This window comes from Cydia splendana, chromosome 17, assembly GCF_910591565.1.
Source record: "Cydia splendana chromosome 17, ilCydSple1.2, whole genome shotgun sequence".
Taxonomy (NCBI): domain Eukaryota; kingdom Metazoa; phylum Arthropoda; class Insecta; order Lepidoptera; family Tortricidae; genus Cydia; species Cydia splendana.
This window is the reverse complement of record NC_085976.1, coordinates 16,896,143-16,923,967: the sequence shown is the minus strand read 5'-3', so window position 1 is coordinate 16,923,967 and position 27,825 is coordinate 16,896,143. Positions and strand designations below refer to the sequence as shown.

At 38.2% G+C, this 27,825-nt stretch overlaps 1 protein-coding gene across 36 annotated transcripts in view; it reads left to right on the top strand.

The window, feature by feature from the left end:
• LOC134798906 (tropomyosin-2) overlaps positions 1–20,405 on the top strand; it is a 54,732-nt gene extending 34,327 nt beyond the window's left edge. For 5 of the 36 annotated variants that reach the window (XM_063771301.1, XM_063771302.1, XM_063771315.1 and 2 more), the window contains 7 exons: positions 301–418; positions 1,233–1,303; positions 3,989–4,064; positions 5,099–5,161; positions 8,523–8,592; positions 11,312–12,520; positions 12,876–13,128. In XM_063771301.1, the coding sequence (XP_063627371.1) occupies positions 301–418; positions 1,233–1,303; positions 3,989–4,064; positions 5,099–5,161; positions 8,523–8,592; positions 11,312–11,985 (1,072 nt within the window). In that variant the 3' untranslated portion in view covers positions 11,986–12,520; positions 12,876–13,128. The other 31 variants (XM_063771317.1, XM_063771318.1, XM_063771305.1 and 28 more) reach the window with 23 other exon arrangements.
• Positions 20,406–27,825: the final 7,420 nt, after the last annotated feature.

The window sequence follows — 27,825 nt, the reverse complement described above, 5'->3', positions numbered from 1 at the left end:
ATATTTACCACAATCGTAAAAAATTCGAAAGACTAAGATGGTTACAATGTGTTTCGAAATAGAACTGTCATGGTTACCATTTGCGGTTTCGATATATAAGTTAATGCTCGTCGCAAAGTATTTCCTTCACAGCTGTATCCAGTCGGACGCGTCGCTTTGTGTGTTCCTTCCGATGCATGTCTAACTCTTGGGCCACCCTTGGAAATCGATAGGTTCATTCATTTACGTACAATGACGACGATACTTGATGACGATTATTGGTAGGAATTTTTTCGGTTACTGATGTTGTTTTGGATGTAGCGCCCGCAAGGTCCTCGAGAACAAGTCCCTGACTGATGAGGAGCGTATGGACGCCCTGGAGAACCAGCTGAAGGAAGCCAGGTTCCTCGCTGAGGAAGCCGACAAGAAATACGATGAGGTCTTTATTCGATGTCGTTTGGGTTGCGCTTTACTACGTGTGGAGATTTCCCCTTCGAAAATCCCTCCCATTGATGTCTCAAACCGTAACTCAGACTAATCCAAATTTAGTTTTGTTTGATACTAACATTTAACGACCTAGTAACAAGCAACGAAGTTGCATTCCCTATTTGACGTGTTCTGTTTCTGTAGCATGATGCTGTCTTTTATATCACGTTTTCACGTGATTAGATATTGCATTTTCAAGCAGATATCAATAATTGGAAACAGATGGAGTGGCCAGATGGTCCGTCCTAATTTCTCTGACACTGTCCCGTAGAAGGAGTCGTGTCGCCTGATCTTGGCTTTCGCCGTAAAAGGCGCGACAGGCCTCGGTCGCATGTCGTAACATAAGCTTTACTTCCATATACGTAGTCGTCAAGACCGAACGTGATAAGATACCCGTAATTATGTACTATACTCAGCAACTGTAATTCAAGACCAAAAATGTTGACAACGCGCAACATGTAGACATTTTTTTAATGTTGAATTTACATTGCGGAAAAGGCCTTGTCAGTAACTTAATTTTGATGAATCTATAAATTATTGTTAACAATTTGATTTGTTACAAATATTAGCATGATAAAATTATAGGTGTTAAAATGACTCATGAATAGCAGCAGTAGGTGATAACTGATAACGTCTTTTTTTGGACTGAAGATTTAAGTATGATTAGTTGATTATGTCCTGTCCTGACTAATTTCGGTCTCAGCGGCTGCGTGTTGGACTCGAGTTTTTTTGATATCGATGGCTGACTTTTGGGTTTTGATGTCCAGGTGGCCCGTAAGCTGGCCATGGTAGAGGCTGACTTGGAGCGTGCGGAGGAGCGCGCCGAGACCGGCGAATCGTAGGTTTCCAATCTCGGACCCCCCCGCACTTCATATTGTTTGGTTGCAAGCAAAATTCAATCAAAACACCCTTAGATTAGCAATTATATTTGCATACCAAGCAATACTGAGCTAGAGGGGAATTCTGAGACGAGTTTTTGCGCCGTTCTGCATGGTTGTTGATTAAAATTCCTAACGCACCGTAACCCGAACTACCTACATTGGTATTTTAACATAGGTTCACCGTTTTTTATTGCATGTCCCATTCTAGGTCGAGCCGGCGTACGAGACATTTATTTTTACATTTAATTTGCATCGTTAAGTGACATCGCACACGGCTTTTTGCATTAATACAGCATAGTTAAATTTGCCCCAGACGATTGTGCGTTAGCAGTAATTTAGTACAACATACTTAGAATACGCTGCAGTATTTTTGCAAACAATTGCCATGTGCGATGGCGGTAAGGTGTTGTTCCATTTCATTTCCTATAGTGGCAACACCGCCTTTTTTTAAGCACGGTTCATGGTCATTTATGTCCGTAACGCGACTTAAATGATTCTGTGCCGATAGATAACCAAAACAAGGGTTGCCCCATCTCATGGATATTTCTATGCGTTAACTATCATGTCCATGTGTCGACTAAACTTCTTCAATGTGTGTACCGTAGTGGCTGTAGGCTAGGCCAGGGAATATGTGTGGTATAGGGCAATTTTGTTTTCAGATATGCACGGCATTACACCAGAATTACTGGCCGTATGCGTGCCGCACATATACAAGCGCACACATCACATAGTAATAACTTTAAAGCACTAGATAGCACATAGATATTTTTTATAATGTTTACAAAAAGTAAAATTTAGAGCTAAATGTTTTGGGACAACCCTCGTTTATTCTTACGCCGCCGCCCTCGACTAAGCTTGTGTTTTTTTCGCGTCGCTTTCTTTTTAGCATCGGCGATTCCGTCCTAGCACCTTTTATGTAACATCGCCGAGCCTAAAACCCTTCCATCTAGCATTGACCCCATCCTTAGATCCACGTCCTTTGCACATGATATGGCGCATAGCACCGCCACTGCACACAGCGGGTCGAGAGCGGCGCGCTCAAACGTAACGTAGCGTAGTGTGTGTTGTGTGTGCGTGTACTAACGCGGCCGGCCGCCAGGTGGCGCGCAAGCTCGTTATGATGGAGCAGGACCTCGAACGCGCCGAGGAGCGGGCCGATCAGAGCGATAGGTAAGTGGAAGAGACACTTCAAACCGACCTTATGTCGATGGGATAAGGTTGGAAGTTAATCGTGTCGTCGATATTACGATTCACACGCCTTAAAAATACATTAGTGCATTATGCACTGGACGATACAATAAAATATGGATATAAGCTCAGAAAGTGCAGTGTAATGTGGTAAATTTCTTAAAGCATGTTTCTTATACACACAATTTTACAAGTTTAAACCGGTAACAAAATGCAGATATTATTATTATGGCGTGTGGATCGAGAAATGCCTTCTGCATAAAATTAAATTGTCGTGTCATGAAACAAGAAATTAAAGACGTAACCTAATTTCAGGACGCGCAATGGGTAACAACCCAAATAGGCAACAAACCATTTAATTTATAAAACAGTAGTTTTTGATCTAAGAATTCCTTTATAAAATTTGCATTTAATGTAGTATTAGTAAAAACTATGATAGATGTTGTATTTAAACGTATTCCTTTTTTAATTTTTCGCTAAACAATGCTTAGATAATCAAACGAGAATATTGCGTGATCGTTATTTTCACTTTAATTTGGTAATAAAAAGCAAAGATTTACGATAAACATACGATCGATTAATGTAATTAAAATTACGTTATTTTTTATTGAAATTGAAGGATTTTAACTCATCTTTGCTTTTAATCACCTATGCAAATGCATGTTTTTGTTGACAGTTGGTATTTATTTTTATTAAAACATTCTCGTGCAAAAAAATGTACAAACAGCAATCTTAAAGCCATGTAACATTTTTTATCGACTGATAAAAATGATGGCCGACTGACCATACAACATGGAAAGAGAAAGATAAAATTAAATTTTCTAGTAAAGCAAGCAGGTACTGTAAATTAGTTATAAATGTTTTATTAAAATAAATGCCAACGTTTTATAAATATTCAACATTAACCAGCACGCTTTTTGATTCCACTAGTTTGTATTTGCTCTAGATATTGAATTCAAATATTTAGGTCAGTACGTCCTTAAATTGTTATTGATTGACTAGCCCTTTGTTGTGAAACAGTCAACTCTATATGATAGTATAGTACCTATTAGTCTACTCTCATACATGGACATTAGATATGAAACAGAAAAAGTTTACCATTAACAAATGTTCCCTGACTTATTCCTAATAGTTTTCAGATAAGAATAGAGGCTAGCACTGTCACGCCCGAAGCAACCCAACCCTTTTTATACTTATGATCTAGGGTAGCCATAATTTCCCAATTGGGGCACTTTCTTTTAATACTATTAGGGGCCTATTTCCCAAACGGTTTTAGGCTAATATGTTTAGTCCACGAATTTATGGGTTGCCATGACAACACACTAATAATATTAGACTATATCGTTCGAGAAATGGGCCCTAGAATGGAGAATCTGGCCAAATCTTTCTCGAATTAGAAATTTCAATCGGACACGAGACATGATATTTTCTGATGTGGCTCCTTACGTTTCCAGCAAAATCGTCGAGCTTGAGGAGGAGCTCCGCGTTGTCGGTAACAACCTGAAGTCCCTGGAGGTCTCCGAGGAGAAGGTATCTTATCTAATTATCATTATCCAACCTTGTTCTGTACAATCTATACAAGTACATCTAAGCGTGCGTTAAAGACAATGCGTGTTCTTATAGTATTTTTGTACCACTCTCAGGTAGGTATAAAATTAGGTATTATATGTGTATAATTAGGTCGAATTTCAAAATTATCAGATGACAATAAATTTTTGTTGTTGATTCTACTAAATACTAAAGATACTTAAATCTAAAATACGAAAAATGGAGTAAAAAAAATGGTAAATAACTATATAACATTGAAAGCACCTGTTTGATATCTTTGTACAGTTTATTTATAAAATTCTAAAGATAGGTTCTGTAGCATGTATTTCAGATAGCTACGCAGCGCAACGAATATGTAAAATAGGTCACATCACAGCCGATAAACATATTTATAATTTGATAGTCGGATATAGCACATGACATATCTACCACTTACACTTTATTGTCTTGTCTTTAATGCGCGCTTAGATTGCCGAAGTACATGAGGTAGGTTTCCGAACGCGGCTTCTTTATATAAACTACGAGTAAATATATAGGAAAATTTGATTGCACTGAAAATTTAATAAGTAAAATGAAATATGAAACAATTTTTGAATCGGGTTTAACTATTTGCATTAGCGTCAATTTTTTTTGTATTGAAATAAAGGCGCAGCGATTCGAAATCTTCTTGACTGGAGCTCTAATATTGTTGTTAGAGGCTCTACAAGAATTCATCTAAATAAATAAATAAATATTGTTTTTTCATCTCGCCGGTGGAAAAACACTTTATTGTTTTTCGTCCAATGTTTGGACAAAAGTAATTTCTGAAATGTCCTTTAATAATGTAAAATTTTAAGATTATGATGCACCAACCAAAATTTTATCCAGGTCTTATCTTCTACAAACGATTAGAATTAACCTAAAGTCCTGACATAATATTTGTAGAACGATTGTAAATGCAGACATCATGTGTAAACTAACTTGTTAGGTTATTTCAAATAGAGGAGTTCAATAACTAAGCTGATAATTTAATACAGGCCAACCAACGCGAGGAGGAGTACAAAAATCAGATCAAAACCCTCACCACCCGCCTAAAGGAGGTGTGAATGCGACCAGACCGTCGACTGATCGCTTGCCTAACTGCATACTGCCTCACTGTAGTGTGTTTTCTATGCCTGATTCACATACAAAAACGCTCAAGTTTGAGTCGGCGTCGAAAACGACGCGTAACAATTCTGATATGCGTATTGACCACATGGTGCATTAGCAAATGTCAGTCAGGCATAGAACGTAGTGCGTCTTTAAACTTTTCGTATTACGTTACCCTCCTCTCACTTTTTTATTTGGCTGTTGTTGTTTTCTTTCTCTAGCGTTCTAATCTAGTGTATATCCGTTGTTTTCTACGCGCGGCGTTGCCAAAAACACTGTAACATAAAGCAACGCTGTGTGTGCATGAAGTTTCGTTTTCGTGTTGTGTTTTTTCGTTAATAAGTAACAATCGCAGGCTACGCAAAGGGAAGAGACGTTCGAGGGGCAGGTCAAACTTCTGGACGCACAACTGAGAGAGGTAAACCGCGGTCTGAGAGTAGATAGCGGTTGAGGTTGTAGATAGGATCATCCATCGCCATCATGTTGGGGTTGTAGTTTTGCTTTAAACTGTGTGAAGAGGGACTTAGGCGAATGTCACGTTACAAGTCGAGGGACCCTCGATCTTTTTGGAGGTACACGAACCTAGCCGCCGCCATATTATTGGTTTTAAAATGAGAGCGGAACCTTAGTCGGGAGCAGCTAGGGCTTACCGCGAACCACGTTCGAAGTGTTGCCTCTCTGTCGCACTTGTAAATTCGTACGTAAGTGTGACAGGGAGGCAAGGCAACATGTCGAACCGGCCTACCGCGAAGGCCCTCAGCTTTGAGACGGCGGGTTCAGTGACTCAATTGGTGCTAATTTTGCGTGACATTCTTAGGATCTTCGCACAGTTTAATGCGTCCTTAGGCTAGGTATGGTGTAGACCCGAGCAGCGGTTGGTGCTTCATCTATGTATGTACAGGTCTATCCTCTGTGCAATAATTATATCCCTTATGTTTATGTATGTCTTGCGCCTGTATTGTGACTGTACGCTTTATATTCCCTTAGTCAACTTGTGCTTGTCTTCTCCAGATTTCATGATTTATTTTCCAAGTGTCTTATTAATATTTCTAATGAAGGCTTAAATGTAACATCTCAAGGTCAAAATCAGAAGCTTTTTTGTCCCTTTTATATCTTTGAAAACATTTTTGATGATATTTCGTCACTACTTTGAAAAAAATCTCGTATCTCGCACTGCTACTCGAAAGTTAAAACGCAGTAACTCTGTATGCATAACATACATAGTTACCAAATTTTTATTTTTGTGGACAGAACAAGATACCAGTTTTTTTCAAAGTAGTTACGATTTTGGTTGTTTGGTAGAGGAACCTAAACAATTCAGAAATATCATAAAATAACGTCAAAAATGTGTCCAAAGAAATTAGGCGGTTGAAATGCTTGTGATATTGACCCATTACTGCCGTGTATAGTGTCAGAACAAGCTAACTCTGCATTTGCAATGACAAAGTGCGGATATGTCATCATTAATGTCAAACTATGAAAATATCACGTTTATAATGACACTCCACACTTCGTTGTGTTCAAGTTGGTGCGAAGTTAGCGTAGAAGGACTCTAGACCCTTACTACCATGTATACCCTAAATGTGTCAATATTTTCTAACGGTTTAACTATGAGATTGGTAAAAAAGACGTCTGGAAAAGTCAGGTACAAGCGAATCGTACAATCGCAACGGGCGTGCTCGAGCTGTGAGTAAATACCAGTGTGTGTCAGGCGATGGCGTCCCGTGAGCACGTGGAGGATAAGATCCACGGCCTCTCCGCTAAACTGTCGCAGGTGAGTCGCGGGACACGGGACAGAGAAACATCTATACAACCCCTGTTGTCTTAGCGCGGTGTGTATAGCTGTTACTCTGGTTCAGTGATTTGGCGCGGAGAAAATAAGTACCAATATTGATAAAGTTGTATGGAGACGCCATCTGACAGTACTTCTATATAAAAAAAGGGTTGGGTTTGAATACGGGATCTTGATTGTTTCTGAATTCGAAATTGTACTTTTTCATCACACTTGCTCGGAAAAGATGTATTTACACGTAGGGCTTGCGGGCGGGAAATTGAATTTTTCGCCCTAGGGCGGAAAAAATCTTTTCCGAGCAAGTGTGATGAAAAACACTTATTTACACGTAGGGCTTGCGGGCGGGAAATTGAAATTTTCGCCCTAGGGCGGAAAAGTGTTTTATACAGAAGTTTGTTTTTATTAATTCTCCTTTTTTTCCTTACAAGTGTGATGAAAAACATTGTGTGTGCCACGGGCGGTAAAGAAATTCCGAACTCGTGAACATTTTAAGCCCTCGCTTCGCGTCGGGCTTAAAATTGACACTCGTTCGTAATTTCTTATTTCCCGCCCTTAATACACAATGTACTATTGGTTTAGACGTAAAAGAGTCATGTGTTCATTGGATAAAAAATTGTTTCGCTTCTTAAATTTAGACGTTCATCAGTCACTCTGTGTATGTTAACGGTATCCTTATACAACAAGGTACAAATTATATGGGAGAAAATTGCCGAAAGACAGACATTTAATTCCATTTTTGTATAGAAAAACTGCCAGCAATGCGTCTTCTTGAACACTCTTTTTTTCTATATTTCTTATTCAAATAAAGTATCATTACTAGATATAAGCATCACATCATGATCATATTTTGTAGTCACAGTATTTTAGTAGTGGGTAACGGTATATTGTTGTCTAGTTAGTGACCGGCAACTTAGCTGCTTGCGGTGAAGGTAAATGCATGAGTTGTGGTGCTTCAGCTTTCTTTAACAATGTGTTATTTGTTTTTATAGATATATTATTAATGAAATTTAACAGTTTTAAAAGTACTGGGATTTTCGGTAGCAAATTGTATAACGTTTTTTAATTATAATTATGTAGATTTATGATTAACTTGTCCGATTATTTCTCATTTTAACTTTATTAATTAGTGTGGGGACAAGTATAATCGATAAATTTTCCTAGTATAAATTGTTGATGCCTATTTATCGAAAATCATTTTGAAGAATATATCAATGTCAGATATGTGTTCATGTTTGTGATAATAAGAAAAAAGTTAATCTCACGATTCAAATAATACATTCATTCTGCAATTAAAGATTTTTTTAACTGCTACCGAATCCGTTGTGTCAATATAAAATTAACCAAAGAAAGTTTGCATGATTTTGGTCGATTAAAAAGAAAGCAGTCCAATTTAAAGCAATTAAAATTTTTAAATGTTAAATTCAATTATGATTCTGTATCGTTTGTTTATTCGATTTTTGGTTAAATTGGACTGTTTTCGCAATAAGGCCAGATGTTAATTTTTTTTTAAATAATTACAGGCTGAAGCCCGCGCTGAGTTCGCTGAGCGCTCTGTGCAGAAACTCCAAAAGGAGGTCGACAGGCTCGAAGGTAATATATATTCCTGTTTCAAATATATTAGAAATTGTATAAGAAACGTCGGATGACATTTTGACAAAGCATTCTAGAATATAGAAAAAAATACAAATTAGAGCAACGAGAAAATAATGTAAGCCATCCAGTTATTTGTTCAACTTTTATATTCTGTCTTATTCTGACATATACCTGTATAACTTTTCTCAAATCGCGTTATCAGTTATATAAGTGGCAATAATCAAATTTTGGTACACAAAACCTAATCGTTATCATGGATGCTTCGTCAAAATGTATCAATATAAAAAGAAAATCTAGGAAAAATAATAATATGATCTACCAATTGCTAGTTTTCAAGGTTCTCCAGATCTATTACACACTACAGCAGTACGGTTAAGTCAATTTAAAGTACCTCAAGTCAAGTTATAACATGTTTGACAGAGCTTGATCATTAATGCACAGTCATCAGAACTGGCTTTCTTCTTGACTCTCAAAGCTAAGCTCAGCTATTGACGTAAAGCTTATTTACTTACTTCATTGCGCTATTAATTACTGATTTTATTTAAATCATAGTAACAGTTTTAGTTTTTTTATTATTTTATTTTTTAAGCATCGTCGATTACACAGTTGTTACTGGCACATGAGCGAGAAAAAAAAATGTAAAGTGGTGATTTAATAGTATCGTAATATTCGTAATCGATATGGCAATATTATTTTGTCAAACAAAGTATTTTAAAAACACACTAAAAATCCATTTTTGAATATACGTATTATTAATTATGCAAAGATGTGCCCGAAACGATTGTGTGTTCGACTTTAATTATCAATATTAGAGCTCATTTACAAAACAACCTTGAGCAACATAGAACTTCAATCGTAAATCTTAGATATCATACGAATAGTTTGTAGGTGAGCTCTGATACTTAATTACACAATTTAGCATGTCTTTGTGTTAGACTGCTCGGTCGTTGTATTTATATAGTGAAGCATGGATTTTGATTTCTGTTGTTTTTTCTTTGTTTTGATTCACATATTTTCTGTCGTTTGGTGACTATTTTCATACTTTTATAGAACTTTAAGTGCACCCTTCTCCTTCACACATATAAAGAGATTGATGCATTTAATATCGTTTATTAGTTTCATTTAAACTCAATATGGACTGGAAAGTCTTAACATTGTATTTAAGCAGAGTTCAATGCAACGATGATTTAAGTTCAGATCATATCGCGATGAAGAGTCTGAGTAAGATCAAACAAATTTTGCCGCTCTGATAACCCTACATGTCACCACGACAGATAATGTTTGAATGTGTTGTGTGTTCTGACCGTGGCCGCGTCGCCTTGCAGACGACCTGGTTGCCGAGCGCGAAAAGAGCAAACTCCTGCAGGAGGAGATGGAGGCCACGCTCCACGACATCCAGAACATGTGAACGCGTGACCGCCGCGCGCCCGCCCGCTCATCGATATCGATTCCCGACACGCTAGCGCGCTTTCCCGACCCTACAACTGTCATTTGAAAGCGGAACGCGCGCTAGTTTTTTTTTCAACTCGGCAGAGATATTATTTTATTTTTTTGACTTGAGAATCGATGCCCGCTGAGCCGGCCGGCGCTTAGATGTTACTAGCTATAGAGTAATTGCCAGCCGCTTCTATTGTAACGTCGAGTGTTCGCTACGACACCACTGCCATGTGCAATTTTTTTTAATTTGATACACAAATTTACTAATATTTTTTTGTTGAGAAGTGTACTCGTATAAATCCTCATTTGTTTTAGTCATTATTTATCGAGAGTGACTGATTTAGCCGATTGCGGCCGTTGTATGCAGCTTAGTAAGATCTTACGGCACTCTAGTTCTAAGGGAAAAAGTTGACATTCCAAAATGGGGACCAAAATGTTAAATACATCCAGCATTTGTCATACTCTAAAGTCATTCCAGTAGCGTAGAACAAAATAGATACCAACGTCAATGAAATAAGATTTCCACAGTAACTGATATTATTCAGATATCAACTTTAGCAAGTCTGTTTGCAATTCAATGAGCTCTTACTTAATTTTAGAGAAGAGATTAAGTAGATGTTTTATTTAATGAGTGATGATAAGCATATGATATTTATAAGAATATACTTGCTATGAAGTATTTTGATATTCTATTTTGTTTCGAGTATGATTTTTTCTTGTGTCATAATTTGAGTTTGTTGCTATTTATTTAAATTAATCGATGAAATTGACCGCACCGTGTCGCGTTTTTGGTTCGGCGCGTCGAGTACCGCCCGCCGGTCATACATACAAATACTTATGAAAATGTGAAAAATATTAAAATACGTTCGATAAATCGAGGGGAATCCGTCTTTTTAATGTTATCGATTAATGAAATGGTAGATAAGTTCGTGAGAAATAAATTAATGAATTTAAGAGTATTCTAACACAAGTGTTTATAAATATATATTATCATTATTTTTAACTCGGTGTTGTTTTTTTGATACTAATCCGTGTGCTCCTTCTAACCTCCCTTTCACTAATATCATCGATTCTATCAGCTATAAATAAAGTCATTGTAATTATTCATATCATTTGTGATCCATCAACGATTCGGAAGAGGAATGATCAAAAACGAAATCATCACGAGGAAGCATCGAACGTACATTGGCACGGGGCATGGCCCGACCTTATCCTATGCATTGTTCATTATGGGCATGACACGGCCGCGACTCGACACTGACGGCCTGGCCTGACGCAGATGAGGTGATCAACGAGAGCGAGCGCGTCAACGACATGGGGCTCGACCTCGACGACTCCTTCGTGGAGATCATTCCCGGCGTGGACCCCTCCGAGCGGCAGATGGTCGCCATCCGCGCCGAGCGCGCGCGCATCGCCGAGGCGAAGCGCAAGGAGGAGGAGCGCATCGCCGAGGCGAAGCGCAAGGAGGAGGAGCGCCTCGCCGAGATCGCGCGCCAGGAGGCCGCCAAGCGCGCCGCCGAGGAGGCCGCCGCGGCCGCGGCCGCCGCCGCCGAGGAGGACCGCATCCGCCTCATGGAGGAGGCCAGGATAGCCGCGGAGCTCGCCGACGTCGAGCTCCAGGCCCGGCTGGCCGCGGAGCGCCAGCGCAAAGCGGAGGAGGCAGCTTTCCAGGCGGCGGCGCTGTCGCAGGAGGGAATTTTCGAGCGCGAGGGCTCCGTGTCCCATCTCACGCAGACGACGGAGGAGGATCTCGAGGCCGCTAAGGCCGCGGCGGAGGCGGCGGCGTTGGCTGCCGCTAACGCGCCTCCCCCGGCCCCAGCCGCTGCTCCGGCTGAAGGCGCCGCGCCGCCCGCCGACGGCGCCGCCCCCGCTGAGGGCGCCCCGCCCGCCGAAGGCGCCCCGCCCGCAGGTGCCCCCGCCGCGGCCCCAGCCGAAGCCGCGCCACCATCATAAAAAAAATCACCTCAAAATATACGCCTCGGATCTATATAACCAAAACTGCGGCGTAGCAATTATAATGTGAATTCTATTTTTTATCGTCAAATTAAACGAAAAACGAGCTATAGCTGATGGAATAGTATTTCAATTAGGTTTAGTGTCCGTGTTGCATGCGCGTGCCACTGACGACCGTGGGCTGACCGCGTCGGTTTGTGCAGACGACCTGATATCGGGCAAGGAGATGTTCCACGAGATCGGAGGGGAGCTGGACCACGCGTTCAACGACCTCGGCCTGCAGGCCCCGCCGCCCGTACATGGGCCTCTTCACGCCATCCCCCCGGCCACATGCGAGCTGTGCACTTGCTGCCATTGATCTGCTGCCGAACCGCTTCCTCATACGCATTTAAAGCCTATAAACCTTACATACCCATATAATTATCAAACGCTTCTACTAAATTCTAAAACCGCATGACCGATTGACTTTCGAGCGAAACGCTTGAGGTAACAGCAAGACCGGCGCATGGCTTCGGAATAAACAGGATCACGACATGTAAGCACTCATTTTCTTTTTTCATACGCTGCTAATAAATGCAATACTTGACTTGGAGAAAATCAAGGAAATATACGGTATATTTAAAAATTTACGCCTAATAAAGTAGTAGGCGCAATTGATGTTTAAGCGAAATATTGCTAATAAAAAATTCCAGGAGTATTTAATGGTTTCTTCCAATCCTGAAGACCTAATAGTTACTGTACATACCTGTAGCGCCAATATGGCTACGAAAGTAATTTATACGCCTCAAGTAAAGTCTATATTGACTGTTCAATGATAAATAAAGGGCGTTAAAAGGAAAAATCACTCGTTTATCTCCTAATTTATGACTAATCTCTCTTAAAATGTACAGACGAGCTCGTCGCCGAGAAGGAGAAATACAAGGACATCGGAGACGACCTGGACACCGCGTTCGTGGAACTTATCCTCAAGGAATAAACGAGCACTGCCGAGTCTGGCCTGGCAACACCATCTGCCCGCGATTCAAACTATCTGTATAAACGTATCTTAATTTATATTTTATACTCCTGATTTTAAAGTATTACAAACCATAGGTTTATGGCGGTATTTATTTTCGTTTAATTTAATAAATAATTTATTAATTAGCTCTTGTTGTTTTATTTCTACTGATCAAATAGAGTTCGAGGTCATATAAAAGAATTTTTTTCGTTACATGACTGACGATCCTTCCAATAGGGGGTATTACTGCAATGTTCTGCCGCCAGAGAACAGCACTGTGGCACATATTGTAATGGTCCTAATTAATTAATTAATTAATTAAATAATAACCATATGCCTTAAACAGTCTTCCGCGAATATGGAAAATTCGTTATGTGCCTCTATCTTTCGAATATGCAATCTAGAGTGAAAGAGAGGCAGATAACGAAATTTCGTGTTTCGCGGTAAGCCCTCAGTGTGCTAGTGGCGCCCTCTACGCAGAGTTTTGCGTAATATCCCATTAATGTCATGGATTAATAGCCAATACAAGTGGCCATCATGGACATCATTGTTTAAATACCTTGATATCTAAATAGATGTCACAAAAATGCCCATATTGAAAGCTCTCTTGCAATATAGTCACAGAAAAGACACACTTGCAGGTATGCATTTGTAAACTAAGTCTGCCTATCGCATTGATGTTCATATATATCTCCTACACTTCCGAGTTCCGAGTACCTATAGGTACCCACAGGTAGGACTTAAACCATTTGACATACCTTTCTATGTAATTTGATTTCGAACCGTAATTCTTATTGTTGACATCATGCGTTTGTGTTTTAAGTACCTATGTTGCCGCTTTGGGTTAAGTCGAATAATTTAATGTTCAGTGTAGCTCAGAAAAGAAGATGGAATTTAATAAAAATGGCAAAATTTTTAACCAATTAACTTTAAAAACGACATTGGCTCTAATACCAATGCTATATTTAACCCTTCTTTGCATGATTTTTTATTTATTTTTGAAATAAATCAAGATAATGTTAGTTGACCTCCACATTACGGTAAAAATGTAAAAAAAAATATATAAACTGTAGTATAACCCTTGCATGAAGGGTAGGTATTTGCATTCGCCATACTTTACGAGTGAAGTTGTTGCATAATGATGGAAATTTCCATCACATACTTTCGAGTTACTTTATGTTCCAATTTCGAAAATGTATGCACAAAAAGTAACATGTTATTAAATTACATACCTGATACACATTAATTATTCCGCAAATATCAATATTTTCGCAGTACTATCGTTCAGAATACAGAATACAAGGTCAACAGTTTTCGTAAATGGCGCGAAACGGCGACCCCGCGAATAAAAAATTGAAATGTCATAATTCTGTTAATTTATCTTATCACAACTACTCTCCATTTCACGCTGTAATGTTGTTGAAACATGACAGTCTTAAAAATAAATATCAATCACCTCCGAAAGCACCTTTATTTCATAGGACAATGTTATGATGGAAATTTCCATCACCATGCAAAGAAGGGTTAAACAAAATTTTAATAAAATAAAATAATTCTGTTTATTCGGTAGGTATCTATATTTCGATTTATAATTAAATATACTAACTATAACTTCAATTTAAATAATCAAATGAGTATTATGCGTACTAGTCAAAATGAATTAAGAATTGAAATATCTAATAAATGTGCCAAATAAATGAACTATATAAATAAATGGCTGCTATTTAACTGATCACCAGATTTAGTAAAATTTAATACCAAAAAAATATGTTTTACCACCCTAAAATAATGAATGATCACCAAAATTATAACACCATTTTAATGTGAAATGATTACCAATTTTATTACATTTTACTATCCTTTTAAAGGAAATAACACCAAACTAATCATTATTAACCCAAATATTGTAAATGATTACCAAATTTCAAACCCCATTTTAATGTGAAATGATAACCAAATTTTTACATCTTGCTATCCTATTAAAGCAAATTACTCCAAAATAATCATTGTAAACCCAAAAATAGTAAAGGACCACCAAAATTGTAACCACATTTTTATTAAAAATGTGCAAATATTTAATATAATACTATGAAATTAATTAATCCACTTCGTCACCTTTTTCTAGTAGCATTTTATTTCTGTAACAGTCGCAGTTCTAACCTAACCTAACCCACTTTTCTAGTAGCATTTCGTTTCTGTAAGGGTCGCAGTTCAAACCTAACCTAACCCACTTTTCTAGTAGCATATCTTTTCTGTAAGGGTCGCAGTTCAAACCTAACCTAACCCACTTTCCCAGTAGCATTTCTTTTCTGTAAGGGTCGCAGTTCAAACCTAACCTAACCCATTTTTCTAGTAGTATTTGGTTTCTGTAAGGGTCGCAATTCAAACCTAACCTAACTCACTTTTCTGATAGCATTTCTTTTCTGTAAGGGTCGCAGTTCAAACCTAACCTAACCTACTTTTCTAGTGGCATTTATTTTCTGTATGGATCGTAACAGTGTTAACCTAACCTAACCCACTTAACTGATAGCAGTTTAACTTAGGTTAGGTAGGTATGCGGTGCGGGGTACGGGGGGTTGAGCGGGAGGGGCTAGTAATTTTGGCATCAGTTTACTTTATTTGATAATATGTATACATTTTTTGGTAATCATAGTGGTTTATTTAGGTGAAAATATCGCATTAATTTGGTCTTCAAGATTTGGTGATCATTAATGATTTTTGGTGGTCATTCAATATATTTGGTATTTGAATAAAATTTGAAGGGCAGTCGTAATTAAAACGGTGGTACTTTTGTATTTTTAGGCCTTATTTTTTTGGTGTTCAGTAATTTTTTTTGGTAAGCATGATTTTTTTATTTAGGGTACCAAAGTATTTTTTGGTGGTCATTATATTTGTAGCCTAAATAAATTGAATTTGTGTTTATTCTGAAGCAATAGATACTCAAATTAATATAAATTTTAAAATTATCAAGCAATGTAATACACGAAATAGTTTGCATGTTAAATATAGTAAGCTAGATAAGAAATACATGGTAAATATATATATATATATATATATATATATATATATATATACATACATACATGTAACTAGAGGGTACACTACATAATTCCGAAATATTTTATGCCGAATTTTAAAATATCGAATTTTATTATTCCGATTTTTAAATGCTCGACCCATCAAAATTCCGATTGTCGTAATTACTGAACGATGAAAATCACGAAGTTTTATATTTCCGAATAGTAAAACCGACGATTTTTTAAATTCCGAACCACATAATTCCGAATATAAAAATTCCGATAGGGAGAAACACCGAATTTAACATTTACGATTTTTGACATCACGAATTCCGAATTGTCATAATTCCGAAATTTTGAATTCCGATTTGACGTGATTCCTATTTTTAAATTCCGAATAACGATATTCCGAATTTGTTGTTAATAAATAAAGGTACCTACGTTTCTACGGGGGGTAGCAGTTCTAACGTAACCTAAACCTACTTTCTTAAAAACAGTTATTTACTGTAGGGGTCGCAGTTCTAACCTAACCTATACCTACTTTTCTGTAAGCAGTAAGTTTCTAGGGGAGGGAGGGTCGCAGTTCTAACCTAACCCACTTTTCTAGTAGCAGTTGGTTTCTGTAAAGGTCGCAGTTCTAACCTAACCTAACTCACTATTCTGGTAGCAGTTGGTTTCTGTGAAGGTCGCAGTTCTAACCTAACCTAACCCATTTTTCTAGTAGGAGTTGGTTTCTGTGAAGGTCGCAGTTCTAACCTAACTTAACCCACTTTTCTAGTAGTAGTTGGTTTCCGTAAAGGTCGCAGTTCTAACTTAAGCCACTTTTCTAGTAGCAGTTGGGTTCTGTGAAGGTCGCAGTTCTAACTTAAGCCACTTTTCTAGTAGCAGTTGGGTTCTGTGAAAGTCGCAGTTCTAACCTAACCCACTTTTCTAGTATCAGTTGGTTTCTGTGAAGGTCGCAGTTCTAACCTAACCTAACCCACTTCGCTAGTAGCAGTTGCTTTCTGTAAAGGTCGCAGTTCTAACCTAACCTACTTTTCTAGTAGCAGTTGGCTTCTGTGAAGGTCGCAGTTCTAACCTAACCTAACCCATTTTTCTAGTAGGAGTTGGTTTCTGTGAAGGTCGCAGTTCTAACCTAACTTAACCCACTTTTCTAGTAGCAGTTGGTTTCCGTAAAGGTCGCAGTTCTAACTTAAGCCACTTTTCTAGTAGCAGTTGGGTTCTGTGAAGGTCGCAGTTCTAACCTCACCTAACCCACTTTTCAAGTAGAAGTTGGTTTCTGTAAAGATCGCAGTTCTAACCTAACCCACTTTTCTAGTAGCAGTTGGTTTCTGCGAAGGTCGCAGTTCTAACCTAACCCACTTCGCTAGTAGCAGTTGGTTTCTGTAAAGGTCGCAGTTCTAACCTAACCTACTTTTCTAGTAGCAGTTGGCTTCTGTGAAGGTCGCAGTTCTAACCTAACCTAACCCACTTTCCTAGTAGCACTTGGTTTCTGTAAAGGACGCAGTTCTAACCTAACCTAACCCACTTTTCTGGTAGCAGTTGGTTTCTGTGAAGGTCGCAGTTCTAACCTAACCTAACCCATTTTTATAGTAGGAGTTGGTGTCTGTGAAGGTCGCAGTTCTAACCTAACCTAACCCACTTCGCTAGTAGCAGTTGCTTTCTGTAAAGGTCGCAGTTAACCTAACCTACTTTTCTAGTAGCAGTTGGCTTCTGTGAAGGTCGCAGTTCTAACCTAACCTAACCCATTTTTCTAGTAGGAGTTGGTTTCTGTGAAGGTCGCAGTTCTAACCTAACTTAACCCACTTTTCTAGTAGCAGTTGGTTTCCGTAAAGGTCGCAGTTCTAACTTAAGCCACTTTTCTAGTAGCAGTTGGGTTCTGTGAAGGTCGCAGTTCTAACCTCACCTAACCCACTTTTCAAGTAGAAGTTGGTTTCTGTAAAGATCGCAATTCTAACCTAACCCACTTTTCTAGTAGCAGTTGGTTTCTGCGAAGGTCGCAGTTCTAACCTAACCTAACCCACTTCGCTAGTAGCAGTTGGTTTCTGTAAAGGTCGCAGTTCTAACCTAACCTACTTTTCTAGTAGCAGTTGGCTTCTGTGAAGGTCGCAGTTTTAACCTAACCTAACCCACTTTCCTAGTAGCACTTGGTTTCTGTAAAGGACGCAGTTCTAACCTAACTTAACCCACTTTTCTGGTAGCAGTTGGTTTCTGTGAAGGTCGCAGTTATAACCTAACCTAACCCATTTTTCTAGTAGGAGTTGGTTTCTGTGAAGGTCGCAGTTTTAACCTAACTTAACCCACTTTTCTAGTAGCAGTTGGTTTCCGTAAAGGTCGCAGTTCTAACCTAAGCCACTTTTCTAGTAGCAGTTGGCTTCTGTGAAGGTTGCAGTTCTATCCAACCCACTTTTCTAGTAGCAGTTGGTTTCTGTAAAGGTAGCAGTTCTAGCATGTCCAAATGATTTAAATGCATTTTTTTTTGCAGATCAATTTTAAAAACGGCTGACCATTTAATTACTTCCCTTTTGAAAATCACGAATTTCATTATTCCGAGTTTACAAAAGATCGAAAATCTGAATTCCGAATTATTTTATTTCCGATCGGTCAATGATTTTTCGGAATAGACAAATTCGGAAAAAAAATTCGGATTTTTTAATAATCGGAACTTTAAGCTTTCGTTCATATGACAATCGGATTTTAAGTATTCGGAAATAGCGCAGTCGTGATTTTTTTCTTTCGTGGTTTTCAAAGTCGTGATTTCGATATTTCGGACGTATAAAAAATCGTGATTATGAAAATCGAGGTTATGAAAGTCGGAAAAACATATTTCGGAATATTTGGGTGTTCCCGTAACTAGATACTAAGTATCAGAAATAAAGGCTATTTGAATTGAATTGAAATCTATATTTCAGTAAACGTTAGGTATCTATTGTGCCAGGTGTTACCGAAGTCACTCATATTTGTTTTCAATTTTTGCCATTTATATTCACGGACCTTTGGAGTCAAATGAAATATCCACATTTAACGTTACCAAAGTAGCTTATTTTAGCACATGTAGGTTTTTATGCTTTTAGGTGCCTATTTATTTATATTTTGTAATTAGCTAGCTTCATCAAGCTTGTAAATGGCTTAAATTGGTAAGTAGTTTATTTATGTATTTTATTATATTTGCTAAATACCTACACAGTAGATGCACGCATTGATGACACGAATTGTTGATAAAATTGCAATCGCATTATAATCAAATATGTCTACTTTTAGTCTGGCGTTTAGATTCTGTCGAGAATCAAATATTCGAGGAGAAATCCAATTACTTACACTTATAGGTACCTTAATTATCAAACATCAGGGTTATTATATAGTACTTATTAGAATCCTCCCTGGATATGAACATTATTGAAAATATTGTGACACAATTTGTTGTATATGAACCACAGTTATGCCCCTACTACGTTAGATTTTTTTAAATATTTAATAGTTAGGAGCATTTATAAATTTGTATTGAAAGCTATAGTTAAGTATATATCAAATTATGTAGTAAGTATATAAGTATAATAATATTTTCCATAATGTCAATATCCAGATAGGAAAATGGGGAAACCTATGCTGGCGTCATCTAGGTATACATTTTGATAGTTGCCAACCCAGCCAAAGAAAAGATTACCTTATAATGTACGGAGCCGTACAGCGCCATCTGTATTAGATTTTACACACATTCAATGAACATTTACTAACCACTAACCCTTACAGACGAGGTGCTAGAAGAGCGCAGTAAGTACAAGGCGATCGCCGAGGAGGTGGACCAGACCTTCGCCGACCTGTCCGGCTACTAAACACGCCGCCATCTTGCGCGATGTGGCGGGAAAATGATTGAAAACTAAACGCTCGTGCAGGGGGCTCTATGGATATGGGCTAACCCCAAATTAAGGCTTCTATAGACGGCGCAACAAATGGCATGCGATTTACGATAATTGCTGACTACAAGTAGGAGCAACGAATTCTACTATTTGATTGATCAAATGCCGCAATGCAGTGTGGCAAATCGCATGCGGTTATCGGTGAGGTTTGGAGAGGACATTACCATTAGTCTGCCTATTTAATGCCTAGAAAAAATTAGATAAATGTAGTCTAAAAGCTACGATCTCATATGAAAAAAAAACGGCTAGATGACTCCAATATCACCATTAAAGTAAAATTTGGGATTAAATTGGAGATTGACGCCAATTTCATTTCTGATCAAATCGGTCGATTTGATCATCCCGTCTGGACTCCACTTAAAAAGGATCAATAAATCCATGGGCGCCTTCTGTACTGAGAATTAGTAATTTTAATCCTATTGACAGCGCGCACTGCGGGCTCAATTTGCTTTCTCTATATATTTTGCTATGTGCACATGAAAAAAAGAATTATGATGGGTTTTGTATGTGACTAAGTAGAGTGGCTTATAATGAGCAATTTTGAAAATGCCTAATATACTTATATGGATGTTAGCGTTCACCTTAATATTGAAATATTATTGTTATTCTCAATTCTCAACCAGGCCATTAATTGAACATGTTAAATAAAAAAAAACATCAAATTTTAAAATTGTAATTTTTGATACTTGTACAAAATTGTTATTTAGAAGAAAAATTAAGAAATGGAGACAAATAAACCGGAAAATTCAAATTGAAATTTCAAAAAAATCATTTTGGCGAAAGTGCGCTTTTTAGTAGATCACTGCCGATATAATTATAAATTTTAATGTAATTTAAATATTCGTATGTTTAAAAGTAATAAGAAACACTAAACAATCTAAATTGAGTTAGAATAAGTTTCTAATTGACTATTGTGTTGCTTTTTACTTTTGAACGTACGAACGAATGTAGATTTCGTAAGTTGCGATTTTCATATTTTTTTATTGAGTAATTTTATTGAAATACTTATGATTAAGAGCCAACAGGAGTAGTCATTCCTCCATACAAACGTACTGGACTGTTTCCTCCGTGGTTTTTGAAGCTAGAGCAATGATTTTTTCAACACAGATTAATATGGCTACAAATATAATGACCACCAAAAAATACTTTGGTACCCTAAATAAAAAAATCATGCTTACCAAAAAAAATTACTGAACACCAAAAAAATAAGGCCTACAAATACAAAAGTACCACCGTTTTAATTACGACTGCAATTCAAATTGTATTCAAATACCAAATATATTGAATGATCACCAAAAATCATTAATGATCACCAAATCTTGAAGACCAAATTAATGCGATATTTTCACCTAAATAAACCACTATGATTACCAAAAAATGTATACATACTACCAAATAAAGTAAACTGATGCCAAAATGACTAGCCCCTCCCGCTCAACCCCCCGTACCCCGCACCGAATACCCACCTAACCTAACCTACTTTTCTAGTGGCATTTCGTTATGCTACTAGAAAAGTAAGTTAAACTGCTATCAGTTAAGTGGGTTAGGTTAGGTTAGCACTGCGACCGTTACAGAAACGAAATGGTACTAAAAAGTAGGTTAGGTTAGGTTTGAACTGCGACCTTTTACAGAAACGAAATGCTACTATAAAAGTGGGTTAGGTTAGGTTAGACCTGCAATCCTCACAGAACCGAAATGCTACTAGAAAAGTGGGTTAGGTTAGGTTTCAACTGCGACCCATACAGAAACGAAATGCTACTAGAAAAGTGGGTTAAGTTTGCTATCCTATTAAAGCAAATGACTCCAAAATAATCATTCTTCCAGAAGCAAAATGCTACTAGAAAAGTGGGTTAGGTTAGGTTTGAACTGCGACCCTTACAGAAACAAACTGCTATCAGAAAAGTGGGTTAGGTTAGGTTTGAACTGCGACCCTTGCAGAAAAGAAATGCTACTAGAAAAGTGGGTTAGGTTAGGTTTGAACTGCGACCCCTACAGAAATAAAATGCTACTAGAAAAAGGGGACGAAGTGGATTAATTAATTTAATAGGATAACGATATATTAAATATTTGCACATTTTTAATTAAAATGTGGTTACAATTTTGGTGGTCATTTACTATTTTTGGGTTTACAATGATTATTTTGGTGTCATTTTCTTTAATAGGATAGCAAGATGTAAAAATTTGGTTATCATTTCACATTAAAATGGGGTTTGAAATTTGGTAATCATTTACTATTTTTGGGTTAATAATGATTAGTTTGGTGTCATTTCCTTTAAAAGGATAGTAAAATGTAATAAAACTGGTAATCATTTCACATTAAATTGGTGTTATAATTTTGGTGATCATTCATTATTTTAGGGTGGTAAAATAGATTTTTTTGGTCTTAAATTTTACTAAATCTGGTGATCAGTTAAATAGCAGCCGATTAATATTGTCAATATCTGTGTCGGACCGTTTTGCTTATTTGATATTTTGGTTTTATAAGGCGCCCTTCAAAAATGGCTAAAATGGCCTAATTGACTATGCCGCAATGAGAGGCGTGGTATTCAAAACTGATATCAATTACCCAAAAAAGCAAAACGGTCCGACACAGATAATTTCATAATCATTTAGATTTCCAAATTTGGTTACGATTGGTTAAGTTTTGAAAGAGGAAACAGTCGAGTACGAAACCTCGATTTTTGAGATTTTTAAAGATGATCTTATGAAGTAATATGATTGTTTGCGATAATATATGATAAGTTACAGTACCTATGTACGAGTATGTTTTGGATTATATTCGTGAAATCAGCGTGAAATGAATTTGTGAGTTTTTTATACAGCTGTTAGACTGATTAGCGCACAGTGTTCCCAAATCTCGAAATCTGACGACGCGATGCAAGTTGATGAAAATGGACATAAATCTATCTTCGAAGGTGTATATTAATCTAGCGTCGAGAAATGGAACTCTGTTTCAACCCGCCTCGGTCTCCCCGTGCTTACTTAGATTTGGCAAACAGCGCCAACAGCGCTTGACTAAAGTCGTAATTTAATGTGTGAATGTCGTTATTTGCTATAACAGACCTTACTTGACCACATTAGACGTCAACTGACGGGCGCGACAACAGTGGAATATCAACCTTCGTGCATTCGAACAAGGTTCACGTTGTCGCGCCGCGCAAGTTAGGCTTGGTTTTCAAAGGGTTAAAATACTTGATAGATAGTTTTTTTAATATTTTAAATGAAGCTTATGTTGGTTCCATACCTACAACTCAATGACTGCTTAGTTTGTAATGTAGCTTCCCTTTTCAAGAAACTTACCTGCTGTCTTTTCATTCCAATAAAATATACTTTTTACAATAATTTGTTTTACTGATGTGACCGACTTGGCTGCTTTGTAAAGCCCGCTCCACACTCGTGCGCGTATCGCGCGCGAGTGTGGAGCGGGCTTTTTAACATGTACTCTTTTAACGCCGTGACAATAAAGGCGTGTTCAGATATTTCTCAAAAATTGCTCTGGGACTTACGGGCTATGACTAACTTTAACTATAGGTATACTCCGTTTTTAGGGTTCCGTACCCAATTCAATTCGATTCAATTTCTTTATTGTTGGATAAATGTAGGTAATACAGATTTTCTAAAATGGTTGTGACCATTATAACCTGCCTTTAAGGAGTACAATATTCTTTTCACCTCAGCAGCCCGAACAAGGGTACTTTGCTTCTTAAAAACAGTGAGCAAAATGCGATTTTGCTCACTGAGTGAGACAAAATGACATTCAAGCGACCTTTATAGTCAAATATCATTTCAACATGCGGGGTCTAATACAAGTTCGATATACTTGGGTTCTATTATCTCTGTCCCTCTAGGAATGTTCTCACTGCTTAGGGTGAAAAATTTTGTGTACTACACGAGATCAAAGTTATTTACATCTCGTGCGCTTTTGAATCCCTTACTACGCTCAAGATTCTAAATTAGATTCACTCGCTACGCTCGTGAATCTATTATAGAATCTTTCGCTTGCACGGGACTCAAAATAAGCACTCGAAGAAATATCAAACTTTGATCTCTTGTTGTACAAATAACTATAAACTACATGCATTAGTAACTAAACTAACCAAAGGGTAAAAACGGGACCTTATTACTAAGACTCCACTGTCCGTCTGTCTGTCTGTCACCAGGCTGTATCTTACGAACCGTGATAGTGATTATGTATTTCTATTGCCGCTATAACAACCAATACTAAAAAGTACGGAACCCTAGGTGGGCGAGTCCGACTCGCAATTGTCCGGTTTTTTTAAGATTACAATTTTACTTACATCAAAAGTAGTGGCAAATTAGCTTTTTCTTCCGAAATGCTAGGGTTCCTAGTTCAATAATATGTAAACAACACTATAATTATATTAATTTAATTTAATTCAGTGCATACCTATTTATTCAGATTTAATTTTGGAGGAAAAAAGTTACCACTAATTTTGAGGTTATAAAAAATCTGATAAAATAATTTTTAAGAAAAAAAAACTGACTTCTATGGGGACCGGTGAAAGATTATTGTAGATGGTGCAATATGTAGAAAAGGAGGTAAAACCACCCACTTTTCTACTAGCATTTCGTTTCTGTAAGGGTCGTAGTTCTAGCCTAACCCAATCCATTCCTCTAATAGCAGTTCGGTTCTGTGAGGATCGCAGTTCGAACCTAATCAAACCCACTTTTCAAGTAGCATTTCGCTCGCAGTTCTAACCTAACCTAACCCTTGTTCGGTTCTGTGAGGATCGCAGTTCAAACCTAACCTAACCCACTTAACGGCGCATGCGGTGTACGGGGGTTTGAGCGGGTGGGGCTAGTAAGATTGGCTTCATCATACTTTATACCTACATTTTATGGTAGGTAATCATACTGGTTTATTTAGTTAAGGTGTATCATAAAAGTGGTTTTCTGGCTCAAGGTCCGGGTCTGAGTCCGGGTCCGAGTCCGAGTCCGGGTCCGAGTCCGAGTCCGAGTCCGGGTCCGAGTTCGGTTCCGAGTCTGGGCCTAAATCCGGGTCCGAGACCCCGGGTCTCAGTCCGGGTCTGAGTCCGGTTCCGGTTCCGAGTCCGGGTCCGAGTCCGTGTCCGGGTCCGAGTTCGGTTCTGAGTCCGGGTCCGAGTCTGGGTCCGAGTCCGTGTCCTAGTCCGTGTCCGAGTCCGTATCCGAGTCGGGGTCCGAGTCCGGGTCCGAGTTCGGTTCCGAGTCCGGGTCCGAGTTCGAATCCGAGTCCGGGTCCGAGTCCCGGACCGAGTCCGGGTCCGAATCCGGGTCCGAGTCCAGGTCCGGGTCCGAACCGGATCCGGGTATGAGTCCGGTTCTGGGTCCGAGTCCGGGTCGCAGTCCAAGTCAAAATCGAAATTCGAAATCACCAAACGTGTACTATGCGTCGTTGAAGAGTTCTGTTCTGGTCATCATCAGCAGTTCCACTTCATCAAATGCGACAGTTTTTAATGTAAATGCTTGATTTTATGATGAAAATACAAAAAAAACTATACGTGTGCCTTTCAGATTTGAGGAGTTCCCACGATTCCTCATGGATCCCATCATCAGAACTGGGTTTTGACAAAAACGGGACCAATCTGTATGCATATACATACAATCAAAAAAAGAATTTTCAAAATCGGTCCAGTAATGACGGAGATATGGAGTAACAAACAAAAAAAAAAAACAACCGAATTGATAACCTCTTTCTTTGAGATTTGGAAGTCGGTTAAAAAGCAGGTTATAGGAGGAAGACAGTCCTGTCTTTAAGTGTAGTTTTGTAGTTAAAGTGATGTCAAAACAAGGTAGATTTTTTTTATTCGAATATTCTTCCATAACGATCATAAAGATTTGTCTGAAAAAATTATTAATAACTAATATTATACTTCATTTTAAAATGGATTTTATCTGGTTTTGATACGACCTTCCGACCGACCACGACTTCCACTTCATTTTGCACGTCGTATCAAAATAATATCAAAACCATAACTAATTGTTACCTATATCAGAATCGGGCTCCCGATGTTTGTCAGCGCGTAGCAAAATGTTCCCTACAAACGAAATGGGCACGCTACGGCCTACGGCGTAGCACGGGTACGCGAAGCTTGCACCCCGAGAGGGTGACAGGCCTATTCGGATTTCGAGATAATCACAAGATCTTGAGACGATTTAGAGATCAACTAGATCTACATTAGACATCGACTAGATGTGACTTGGATATCTAAGTAATAACTTGTCAAAATCGTTCAAGAGGACCTCCAGAATCGCGGAAACGTCAAATTTGACATATCTATCTTACAAATATCTTTAAATTATCCGTATCGTCACTTGTCTAGTAGAAATCTAATTCATTTTCCGAATCGAGCCGTGACCTTCGGCGCGATTCAGGAAATGAATTAGAGATTAACTGGATACGATATACTAAAGATATGTGACGTCCCACGGGTAAAGGTATCTTATGGCGGTTGGCGCTTACGCTATTCTTAACGACGCGACGTAAGCACCAGCCGCCATAAGGTACCTTTTACCGTGGAACATCACATAACTTGACTATTTCATATCTAGTGAATCTCTAATTCATTTCCCGAATCGCGGCGCCAGCCGCCATAAGGTACCTTTTGCCGTGGAACGTCACATATCCTTACTATTTCATATCTAGTGCATCTCTAATTCATTTCCCGAATCGAGCCGTCTAACTGAAAACGCGTGCATTCAAATATGAATAAATATCTGGGAGACTGAGCTTTGCTCGGAAAACATATAAAAACTCAAAAATGCACGTTTTCTAGAGATAAGACCTAGCTAGATCGATTTATCGCCCCTGAAAACCCCCATATAGCAAATTTCATTGAAATCGTTAGAGCCTTTTCCAAAATATATAAATAAATATACAAGAATTGCTCGTTTTAAGGTATAAGATAAGATATAAGATTAGGGTTGGAATTGTTATTAGGATTATTAAATTTAAAAGTTACTAGGTAAGTAATGGTTTCCCGAGAGAAAGTGTGAAAAATAGTAGTTTTTATATTGTTTATTAATTGATGCTCTTTAAGAAAAGCTCAAGAACGAATGAAAAGCACTTTAAGAAAGAAGAAGAAAAATGGATTTAAATACTTAGCATTAACTTAATCCTATTTTAGAAATATAATAATAGTAATGCTAGTAGTAACAAGTAGTACTCGTACAAAACATACTTATAAGTTAAGAGTTGTTGTTAGTACCGACCCTATAAGTACCTATAATTACCTACACTCAAATAGTATATCTATAAACATTCAAACAACATACGAGTTCTGGGTCTGGCTGAACGTCCCTGCGCTTGCCAAAACGCTGCCAGTCGCAGACAGCCCAGCGTCACAAAGTGCATACTTGGACGTACCCGATTCATTTAGCGTATGCTATCTAGTGTTATTATTTGTCTTTTATGTTCCCAAAAGCTATACGAAGATGATGCCCACAATTTTGAGAGGTAGTACACCAGATAACAATGTCGTGAGGTCGTGACCGGCTTTGGACTAAGTCAGACCTGTCCTTATTATACTACTCTTTGGTCAGACCTACAATCGGGTACAGGAAAGATGTTTATTTAACTTTGAGATCGTTTTAACCAGTTAAGGACTACGATAAACAAGAAACGCCTCTGTAAACTCTCGGCTTTTAAGTTTAACGCAATGAATACAAACAAACTTTATTTACAGATACCGTCATAGATTATGTTACCGCGATGAAAGCACGATCCCATGGCGTTCGATACCGGCTAAATATAGTCCAGGCGATAAAGCAAAATGGAGAAATTCTGCAGGCGTGCGAGCAAGCGAGACCGTTGACAAATCACGACAGATTTAGCCGGCATTGACTGCGAACAGTGCATCGATCTATCGACCCGAACCTCGATGCATCATCGCTATACCCTTTGAATTGG